Here is a 12,007-nt window from a genome sequence, read left to right on the forward strand (position 1 = left end):
TTAAGTTGCCCATGCTCCAGTGGATGGCTCCAAAGCATATACATATACTAGGTTGCACTAATTAGTCTCTGGGTTGAAGAAGGAGAAGAAAGAACAAGGAGGAAGAGGAAGAAAGGGGAAAAAGGAAAGAAAAAGAAGATGAAGAGGAGGAAGAAAAGGAAGGAGAAAAGGAAGAGGAGGAGAAGGGAGTAAAACAGAGTGGACACTGATATTACTGATAAACTGAGTGTTTACACATGAAATCCTCAAATATATTTTAAAAAATTAACATGTTATATGTAATGTGAAATAAGCAGAGTAAATACATAAAATTGAAAAGTATCAAAAAGATAATGTTAAAAAATGCATAGGGCCAGCACAGATCCAAACCAGACTGGATCCCAGCACTGAGACTGTGAAGTAGACGTGCACTCCCATCCCCAAAGAAACTATCTATCTCTAATTAGCCGCTTGCAAAGGAAAATTACTTTCCCCAAGGGAGTCTCACTAGCATATAAACCCTTACATACAAACATGTGTGTGCAAGAATAGGGAGACAAAAGAGACAAACAAACACAGCTGCAAGGGGGAAAATTGGGAGTTGTGATTAATGGCAGAAGCTGAAGTACTATGCAGATGCCAGGCCATAAAGGGAATCTCTAACATGTTACAAATTTGTGCTATATTTTATAGAGAATAGAGACCCACATAATACATAAATAAGGAAACAATAGGATCAAAACATTATTAGGAAGCTTGAATGTGTGTTGCACTTATACTCCTAGCACTCAGGATTCCAAGGTCACTGTTGGCTGCTACTAAGTTTGAGGTCAGCCTGGCTACAAGATCCTGCCTCGAAAAACAAAAACACAAGGAAGCAAGCAAACAAGCCAAACCAACCCAATCAACAAAAACCCAACTCCTCACTGACTACTAAGTTAAAAATAATGCTGGTAGCAATGTTTAAATTGGAATGAAGAAAAACTGGAATGAAGAAAAGATACAGATCTGTTAAAGACAGACTCGGGCCTTGGTAATCTGAATGGGAAAGTGAAGGTGACCAGAAGGTAAGAGACAAGTTCTAACTATGGCCACTGGGGTGATGTCATTAACATGGAAAACACAGGCAAAGATTTACAAGTAGCTCTGCAGTGAAGAGTTCAACCTTAGACATGGTACAAGGAAAACACAACAGGATGCTCTTTTGTTTACTGACTACCAGTACAGCTCAAAGAGCATATCCTGGCTAGAGATACAGTTCTTTAGATCAATCATTTCTCTAATTGTCCTTTTAAAAATATTTATTTTTATTTCACATGTATATGTATTTTGCCTGCATGTAAGTCCATCATGTGCATGCAGTGCCTGTGTAGGTCAGAAGTGGACAATGGATCCCCTAGAACTAGAGTTACAAGTGGCTTAAACTGCTATGTGTGTGCTAAGAACTGAACTCAGGCCCTCTGCAAGAGCTTTAAGTGCTCCTAGGCATCTCTCCAGCCCCCCTTGATCCTCTTTGAGATTAGGAATGTAGTTGACATCATTAAGATTTTACTTACATCCAGAGAAGTTTCACATTCTGATCAGGTGAGCTTAGGTGCCTTATGCTTGACACATACTCTATTAAAACATCTTGTTCACAAAATACCCCAGGGAGGAAACTACTGCCTAGCTTCTTTTTCTTCTCAATAAATAATAAAAACAAGATCTAAAGGTCATCTAACTGGTGAGCAACTATAAAGCAATGTAATAATCTAGCTGGATGACTACTCAATCATATATAACCTTTGGTCTTCATTTATAGCTAACTGACTCTATGCTCAAAATTCATCAAGATGTACTTATACAGCCAGAGTGTCTGCTTATGAGACAAAGCTATTTATTTCCTTTAAAACAGTTAAGAGGAAAGACAGCTGAAGCAAACGGGCCAAATCTAAATTAGTAAAAGTAATATTATACAGAGGCACTATTCATCCACTTATCCATTTCCTTAAGCTTCTATCTGTCTACAAGTCTACAAGGCACTAAGTTCTACTTACTAACCAACATTTTGTTTTTCAGTTGATACTCATAAACTGATTTAAAAACAAATTGTTTCAGAATCTTGTTTCAGAATCTTGTCATATGTTAGTTACCTGCTTATACTTCCTCCAAAGTCCAACTTTTCTACTTAAATAGGTAGACTTACCTCTTACAGTACCTGGAACCTACTCAAAATATGATGGAGCTTTTGTATTTTGGGTATTCATTGTGACCTTTGTCAGATGCTATCAACTAAAACAATTTTGCTATTTAATAAACCAACATCAACTTTGATTAGGTTTCTTTTGTTGTTGTTATTTTGAGACAGGGTTTCTCTGTGTAACAGGCTGTCCTGGAACATGCTTTGCTGACCAGGCTGACCTTGAAATCGGAGATTCACCTGCCTCTGCCTCCAAGTGCTTGGTTTAAAGGCGTGGGCTACCACTGCCTGGCTCTGGTTAGGTTTCTTAACACATTACAAGCAATGGAGATAGGTAAGATTGTGGGGTGTGGGGTTGGGGATTTAGCTCAGTGGTAGAGCACTTGCCTAGCAAGCACAAGGCCCTGGGTTTGATCCTCAGCTCTGAAAAAAAGATTGTGGGGTGTGACAGCTTTTGATTTAGGTGAAATAACACTAACATTAACATTGTTCAGAATTGCTACTATGTTGCATCTTATTGTCTGAAAGCTATACAACTGCATCTCCTAGGAAAGGAGACTTCATTCTGTATATAAACTCTGCACCTAAGGCATAGGCAGATTCTTCTTAAATTCTGCTTAAATGCTTTATCCTTCTGCTTCATTTCTCTAATCACAAGGCACACTGTCAACCACAACACACCTGAGACTGGCTAGAAAACAGACCTTCAATACTAAGTGTTGGGGAGCATGTGGTATTACAGAATCCCCATGCATTGCTGGTGAGAAGGAAACAGTTTCTCTGAAAAATATGTTGGCAGTTTCTGTTAAGTTTAAGGACAGTAAAGCACATTGTGGTGGTTTGAAAGAAAATGGCTCCCAAAGGAAGTGGCACTATTAGGAGGTGTGGTCTTGTTGGAGTAGGTGTGGCCTAGTTGGAGGAAGTGTCATTATGGAGGCGGGCTTTGAGGTATCATATATGTTCAAGCCATGCCCAGTGTCTCAGACCACTTCCTGTTGCCTGTGAGTCAAGATGTAAGAACTCTGAGCTCCTTCTCTAGCACCATGTCTACCTGCATGCTGCCTTGCTTCCTGCCATGATGATAATGGACTAAACCTCTGACACTGTAAGCATGCCACCCCATTAAAGAGTTGCCATGGTTATGGTGTCTCTTCACATCAATAAGAAACTATAACACAAATATCTTTGCGATCTCGGTCACAGGCGTTTATCAAAGTAAAGATTTGCTCATACAAAATTCCATTCATGAGTATTTATAGAAACTTGGCTGATGATTGCCTAAAACAGAATAGTAACTCCGGTATCCCTGGTGAATGAATAACCTGTGATACATATACAGTATTGAGAAAAATTGTACAATTACTAATACATATTTCTTAGATGAATCTCAAAAGGCAATAGGCTAATTTTAGTCCTTTTTTGGGGGGCGGGGGGTGAGACAGGGTTTCTCCATGTAGTTTTTTGGTGCCTGTCCTGGATCTTGCTCTGTAGTCCAGGCTGGCCTTGAACTCACAAGGATTCGCCTGGCTCTGCCTCCCAAGTGCTGGGATTAAAGGTGTGTGCCACTGCCGCCCAGCCTTTAGTACGTTTCTAAAGACTAAATACTTTATGATTCTATTTATGACATTCTTAAAAGTAGAACTAATCATAAACGGTTGCCATTAGTATAAGGCTTAGCAGTAGAGTAGTTTGGGGGACAATAAAGACACTGTTTTCTTCTGCCCATAGAATGGTGCCACGCAGTATCCACCTTTTCATTGTTCTTCCCACATCAAGTAAGGCACTAAAAACAGTCCCTCACAGACATGCACACAGGACAACTGACCTGAGTGATCCTTTTTGGAGACTTCCTTCTTTCTTAGCAAATCTAGGTTATGGTAAGTTGACAATAAGTTAACTATCAGGATGATACAGAAAAACACAACAAACATAAAACAAGCAAAAACAAAACCAAGTTTACCATACAGCATTTTTTTTTTTTAAAGTACATCAAAGAATTCAAGTAGTGGAGCTGAAGAAATGGCTCAGTAATTTAGAGCATTTGCTGCTCTTGCATAAGACCCAGGTTCGGTTCCCAGGACCCAAATGGAAGTTCACAGACTGTAACTCTTCCTGTCCTCTTTTGGCACCAGACATGCATGTGGTGCATATATGCATGTGGAAAAAACACTCATAGGCATTAAATAAAAAGATAAAAGTAATAAAAATAAGAATAATTTAAATATTGAGGATCCACACACCATTTGATCATATGATGACAGTGATAAGGAAACAAATCCAGGGATGGAAAAAGAGACTTTGACAATTCAAAATGTTTGTTGAAGAGTGAGAAATCCATTGGATGGTATGACTATTAAGGAATAACGTAAGAAACCATTCCACAGGTTCAGATTCCATCCTTTATCTTCAGTCAGGGTTTCTCTGCATATCCCTGGCTATCCTGGAACTCAGATTCGCCTGCCTCTGCCTCTCGAGTGCTATGATTAAAGGCATGAGCAACCATTGCTGGGCCCATCCTTTATATTATACTACACATTAAATTCAGTTTTAATTTTCATGCCACGTTTAGATGACAGTAGGAAAATTAAAGTTCTATTTCTACTGTCCAAGAATAGTTTAATAAATCACACTTTAGTCATTGAAAAAAAGGCTAAGATTAACTCTCCCCCAGAAAAAAACAAACACAAACCTCAATTTTGTTACTTACATACTAAGTCAACTGCATGTGTGTGTGTGTGTGTGTGTGTGTGTGTACTAGATATTCAAGAAAATAATCACTAGATTAGTAAGTGTAATTATTCATTATAGTTTGAGGGTATGAGAAGATAGAAAAATGAACTAAGATGAAAACAGTGAGTCAGGGAGATAGCTTAGTGGATAAAGGCACTTGGTGTTAAGCTTAATCAGAAATCAATCCCTGGAACGTGTGGCATGTGCACCCTACCCACACACACAACACAAGAAACAAATATTTTTTAAAAAGATGAAAACAGGGAACTTAACCACACTGTGTGTGTTGGTTTGTTTTTGAGACAGGGTTTCAGGGTTTCACGATGTAGCCTTGGCCTCTGAGTGCTGGAATTAAAGCTTGTGCCACCATGCCTGACACATGCTGTGGTTTTTATTGTTTGAGACAGAGCTTCACTGTGTAGCACTAGTGGTCTGCAATGCACTATGTAGCCTAACCTAGGCTGGCCTGAACCCGATCCTCCTCTCCTGCCTGAGCTATCTAGTAGGGCACCATGGTCCAAGCATAATTTTCTTAGCCTCTTCTTTAAGAATGATTCATTTAGCCGGGCGGTGGTGGCGCACGCCTTTAATCCCAGCACTCGGGAGGCAGAGGCAGGTGGATCTCTGTGAGTTCAAGGCCAGCCTGGTCTACCAAGTGAGTTCTAGGAAAGGCGCAAAGCTACACAGAGAAACCCTGTCTTGAAAAACCAAAAAAAAAAAAAAAAAAAAAAAAAAGATTCATTTAAATACTCAGAAATGGTTCTTTCACAAACGGTTCCATTTGGAGTACCAGGTGCTAATTCACTGTTAGACTGCAGCTCTATTTTACAGAGATCAGCAATCTTTCATGTACGGTACATTTAGTCTCAACTAACCATACATTCATAATTTCTATTTGTGCTAAAAATAACATTCCATGAGACTATTTTTAAAGTTTTATCTTACTTTTAATTGATGAATAACCATTGTATACAGAATGATGTTTCATTTCTACAACAGAAATGTCTAAATCAGGCATTGATTGTTGAGTTGAATGTTTTTAGGTTACTTATGCAAGTAATCTGATACATAGAACTTGTCTCTTTATATAGCTTATTGTACTTATGATAATGCCCACTAGATTCATCCATGTTTCAAATGATGTTTTCCAGCTATTTAAGAGCTTAATGGTATTCCTCATATATATAGAAGCACTCAAGGGTGCAATGGTACTGAGGCTTGAACACAGAACCTTGTGCTTATTAAGAGTTCTCCCAAATGAACAGTATTCCCGGACTGAAATTCTACTTTTACTCCACTTGTTTATTGATGACCATGTAAATTGTTCCCACAGCTTAGCTATGATGGAAAATACTGCAAGGAACATGGGGTACGGCCATCATCTCTTTGATGTGATGATTCTAACTCCTTTGATCAAATACTCAGAAGTAAGACAGACTACTGAATCATATGGCAATTCTTTGTGTTTGAAGTGCTAGAGACAGAATGAGGACCTTGCACACACTCTTACCACTGACCTACTTTTTCTTTTGTTTATGAGAAACCTCCATAGTGTTTCCCAGACTAGTTCTACTAACTTGCAGTAGCACCAGGAATACCCAAGGATTTCCTTCTCTCTATCCTTGCCTGCATGGATCCTTTAACTTCTAAATAAATAACCCAGCTAAGAGGAGGGAAGAAATGTCTCTATGGTTTTCAGCTATATTTCTCCAACAATTATGTACTGAACACTTCCATTTGCATGTCTTCTGAGAAATGCCTATATTCAGGGTTTCTGATTTGAGGTTTATTTTTTATATTTTTGGTTGTGAGCCTGGCCTTTAACAGCTGAGCCATCTCTCCAGCCCTGTTGTTTTTTTAAAACCACTCCCCCTTAGTTTTGTGGTATGGGTAGAACCCAGAGCCTCACACTATCAGCGAACCACACCTACAGCTGTATTCAAGTTTTTGATCTCTTTTTAAAAAACTAAGGTAATGTTTTCTTTATTGGTAGTCTGAGTTCCTTGAAAAATACCTTAATATGTGTTGCATATATTTCCTGCAACCTGTGTGTTGTCTCGTCAATCCATTATTTCCTTTGTCATGCAAAAGCCTTTTAAATTTGTTGCAATCCCATTTATTTATCGATTTTTCAAGAAGGCCTTACTCGGGCCAATGACACAAATATTCTCTCCTAGTGTGCCTCTAGTAGCTTATAGTTTCAAATCTTACATTTAAACATTTAACTTATTTTTAATTTATTCTAGTGTAAGGATGAGTTAAGGGCCCATTTTATTTTAATACATGTGGATATCCAGCATCCTAAACACTATTTATTGACGAGTATTGAAGTGTATTCCTAGCACTTTTGCCAAAATTGACTATAAATATGTAGGCTTATTTCTGGACCAGCTTACTTTATTGGTTGATATGTCTGTTTTATGCCAATATTACACTGCTTTAATTAGTATAGTTTTAAAATATACTATGAAAACCAGTAATTTGATACTTTTAGATTTTTTTTTCCCCTAAATGGCTCTGGTCATTCAGTTTTTTTGTGACTCTATACAAGTTTTATAGATATTTTCTATAAATATCTCTGTGAAAAATGATATTGAAGGATGGCAAAATGGCGCAAAAGGTGAAAAATGTTTACCTTCCAAGACGATGACCTTAGTCTGAGCCCCATAGCCTATGATGGATAGAGAGAACCAATTCCTGAAAGCTTTCTTCTGACCTCTACACACGTGGCTCATAAACACATACATATACATAATCATGGACACCCCACATACTGCTAATAAAAGAATATTGAGGTTTTTGTCAGAGACTGCATTAAATATATAGATCATTTTCAGTAGTACGGACATTTTAATATTACTATTATTTTACACCTCCTAAAGACACACATGTTAGGCAAAGGCTTTACCACTGTGCTATAACCTCAATCCTTTGTCTTTAGTTAGTATTTTAACACACTGTATTTATCTGTATTACTTTGTAGTTTAGGACACGGCCTAACTAACTTATCTGGACTGGCCTTAAATTCACTTTGCTGCCCAGGGAGACCAGAACTTGCAATCCTCCTACCTAAGCCTTCTGAGTTAGAAGGGTTTACAGGCCTGCACTACCAGACTTGTTTACAATACTATTCTTCCTATGAACATAGGATATTTTCCCACTGATTAATGACATTAAATTTCTTATAGGCAATGTTTTACAATTTGTATTGAATGGTTTGTGGTGATATGCTGGGTCTACCAATATATTGCACACCCTCATAAAGTTTATCTGATGAGCAAAGGAAAATGCCAGCCACTATAGTAAACATAGAGGTCAGGCAGTGGTGGCACATGCCTTTAATCCCAGCACTTGGGAGGCAGAGGCAGGTGGATCTCTGTGAGTTCAAGGCTACACTGGGAACAGAGCCAGGCATGGTGACACACGCCTTAAATTCTAACACTAGTTAGCCATAAAGGTCTGGAGGTCTATACAGATAGACAAAAATGAAAGAGATGGGCAGAAAGAGGAAGTGACGTAGCTGGGCGGAGAGAGGAAATGAGATGGCAGAACAGAAAGGCATATAGGCGTGGGTATACAGGAAGTAGCTGGGATGGTAAGGTGAGGTTGGCTATGGCTTTTCCTATTCCTCTGATCTCTCAGGTTTTAACTCTAATATTTGGCTCTGGTTTTTTATTAATAAGACCATCTAGCAATTCGTCCTACATTATATGAAGCAAGGTAAAAGGCAAGGATTGGCACACAAAGCTGTCTTCTTTGGCCTCCATATATGTGCCATGGCATGTGTATAACCAATGATTTAAGAATTATTACAGAGCTGAATTATGAACAAGCCTCCAGGCTGAGGAGATGGCTCAGCGTGCAACTGTGACAACTAGAGTTCGAATCCCCAGGACCACACAGAAGTCAGACATGGTAAGCACATGTCTATAATCCCAGTGCTCCTAAAGGGAGATAGGAGGCATAGAAAGGAGAAACCTCAGAAGTTTGCTGGCCAGTTAGGCTGGTGTACATAGCAGTAAACAACACAAGATCTTGTACTAAGCAAAGTAAAAGGCAAGGACTCACACAAAGCTGTCTCCTCTTGCCTCCATATATGTACCATGGCATGTATATGTGTGCCTGTATACACACACACACACACACACACACACACACACACACTAAAAAAAAATGCAGAGTTTAACAGAATTACCAAGTTTTATTCCAACATACTGACATATTAAACAATCAAAGCACAAAGTGACATTATATATATTTGGCTTCCAGTTATCTACAAGATAAATATTCAACATTTTTGGTTTTATCCTAAAACTTATTTTTAGGCTTGTTCTCTACCTTATTTAATGTTTAAAGTGAAATGACAAATTATGCTTTGACAATAATTACAAAAGAGAAGGTACGATTTTGATTTGCTGAGTTTAAACATCTATAATATTCAGTTATATGCTCCTATGTTCCAGATTCTATAATAAGACTAGAAAACATCAAGGGGCACACAGTTTAGCAAGGGATAAATGTGTATGGAAATAAAGCAGCACAGAGAGGATAAGGATGAATCATCTGGGAAGTTTTCACAATGTTACTCAACTTGGCTGTTGAGAGAGCCCAGGAATTTGACAGTAGGTCTTAAAGGAGGCTATTAAAATAAATCAACAAACAAACAAATAAATAAATCTTGATGGTCAATATTCTAAAATATTTACTGTTAAGTGATGGACAATATATTAGTAGCTGCTAGGAATGAGGAATGGGGTGGAAACTGACTGGGAAGGCACAGAAGGGAATCACTGAAACATCCTAAGTAGAACTAATAACATTTCCCTAGATACATTATGTACATTTGTTAAAACCATCAAATTGCATACTTAAACATATATGTAAATCACTCACATATGTTTATCATATGCAATTTTTAGTCCATTAAGATTAATTTTTAAAAAGGGACTAGACAAACCAAATGGGCTACATTTTGTGTTACTAAAACGTTCATATTTTAATGAATCACAAGGCAGTTCTCAGTATTCTATGAAGAAAAATGCTTTCTCTAAATGGAGTTTAAAGCTCTAACAATTTCTTATTTTAGACTTCTAAAGACGCAACAGGCAAGACATGTAGAACTTGGCAGAGATCCAAACACAACAGACTTTCTTAGTTTATAAAATACTACTACTAAAAATGGAATATTCACAATACATTTTTCCATTTATAATATAATTATGGAATTTATGGGTAAGAGAATCCTAGTTGAGGAGCAGAAAGTATATAACTAGCCTGACTATTCTGAGCAAATTAATTCACACCTTTGGTATTGTTTCAGTTCTAAAACGGAAAGATTGATTTTCTATTATTTACGTCATTTTAAAGATTAAGTTCTTGTACATGGTTGAAGTCTATATACAGAGTCTCTTCCAAAGAAAAGTCCTAAATCCCAGATGTAGAAGGTAATAAAGTAAGAGTACTAAATACTGTATTTTCTGAAATTTCGTTAATTTTACACCTATTAACTCTTACTAGCTAATCATATGTTCATCTAAAATCTCTGATACTAAGGTTTTACTCTTTATAAATGACTTTTCCTTTGTCTATTTACTTATTGCAAATGAAAGGATTACAGTTTAATTAACTTCACTCAAAATATGATCTTTGCAATAACAAAACTATTATACTACAAGTGTCTTAAATATTTCATATAAAGTTAAAGAAAGAATATACTTATTGATAAGTGGATAATGGTATGAACATAGACATTTTTCTTGAAAAGCTATACAATAAAAAAAGCAATGCTGCCTTTGAAAGAGAGAGGTTATTTTCCCATCTTCACTTTTTGTACTACTGAAAAAAATTTCTAACTAAATGTCTGTTGATTCTTTAAAAATAGTGGTCTTAGGTTGGAACCATGAATTACAGTTCCCTCTTATTTTCTATACTTAAAGAGAAGTGAAAGGTAAGTTTGGGTTTTCAGGTTTTTGTTTTGTTTTTACTTTTTTTCCTTTCTTATTAAGCAATGAGCCTGATAGTGCAGGTGCTTAATTCATGTTCTTTGTACACAAAGCACCAAGGTGATAAATCTGATTAATGGCTAAAAAATCTGAAGTATCTATTTCACAGAATGCATATTTCTTTCACATTTATATATTTGGGAGAGGCAAGTAAAGTAATAAAAAAAAAAATGTGTCTTCCCACTGTGTGAGTACTGGGTATTAAAAGTTCTCAAGTCTTCAGGCTCCAGTACTCAGGCTCAGGAGCTAGTTAGTGCCCTTACTGACTAAGCTGTCTTGTCAGTCTCATAGAATGAATTTTTCACTTTCACTTTTAAAAGTCATCTGGAACACTTCTGCTACTGATCATAAGGTTAAAAGCATGTGGTTAACTCATTACAAAACAATACTAGAAAATCATTACATGTCCTGTCCTACTGACCAGGGAAGAAAGAATACAACAGTTACTTATCTCTAAGTAAATGCTTGAACTTTCACAGCCATCAACTCAATAACCTTCTGAATAGTATATAAACAAGACTTTAACCACAGAGAAAACAGTCTGTACTTTTAGAACAGCTAAAAACTACTGTCATAAAACTTCAAATTCCCTGGAAGGACGCATATCCTGCCAATATACCACAGAAACATCAAAGCAAGTACAATACCTGCAGCGTCCTCTGGATCGGATACAACGATGTGCGCATTTAATTCTTGTAGCTTGTGATGTAATTCTTCTAATTTTTTATTTGACTTTTTCAAAATGTTGTCTACATAAGCCAAATTTTTTTTATCTGTTGTGACTTTCCTCAGATTTTCAGCTCCTTCTTTGATTTTCAGTTCTTTCCTTATTTCTCTCTTTATTCGATCCTTGATGTCATCCAATTTCTGTTGCACCATTGTATCTGAAAAGTCTAATTTTTGAACAGCACTCACGTTTTCAGAAAATGGAAGACTCCGGGAATCTCCCTATAATGAATGAATGAATAAATAAACAAATAAATAAACAAACAAACACACAACACTGGAATCTAGAAAGGCACATGTGTAGCATCAAGGATAAGTGTTTGTATCATGAAGAGATTATTTATTAACTGAATCACATTTAAGTTTCTCCTTAATAGGCAACAGTGTACTT

At 37.0% G+C, this 12,007-nt stretch overlaps 1 protein-coding gene across 2 annotated transcripts in view; it reads right to left on the minus strand.

Moving 5' to 3' along the window:
• The window catches only part of Pkn2 (protein kinase N2), a 114,853-nt gene that overhangs the window by 65,533 nt on the left and 37,313 nt on the right, over positions 1-12,007 (minus strand). For both annotated transcript variants that reach the window (XM_052731970.1, XM_052731971.1), the window contains exon 2: positions 11,538-11,838. In XM_052731970.1, coding sequence (XP_052587930.1) covers positions 11,538-11,838 — 301 coding nt within the window. The remainder of the gene's footprint in view (positions 1-11,537; positions 11,839-12,007) is intronic.

This window comes from Peromyscus californicus, unplaced genomic scaffold (genome assembly GCF_007827085.1).
Source record: "Peromyscus californicus insignis strain IS unplaced genomic scaffold, ASM782708v3 Scaffold_9__1_contigs__length_137607984, whole genome shotgun sequence".
Taxonomy (NCBI): domain Eukaryota; kingdom Metazoa; phylum Chordata; class Mammalia; order Rodentia; family Cricetidae; genus Peromyscus; species Peromyscus californicus.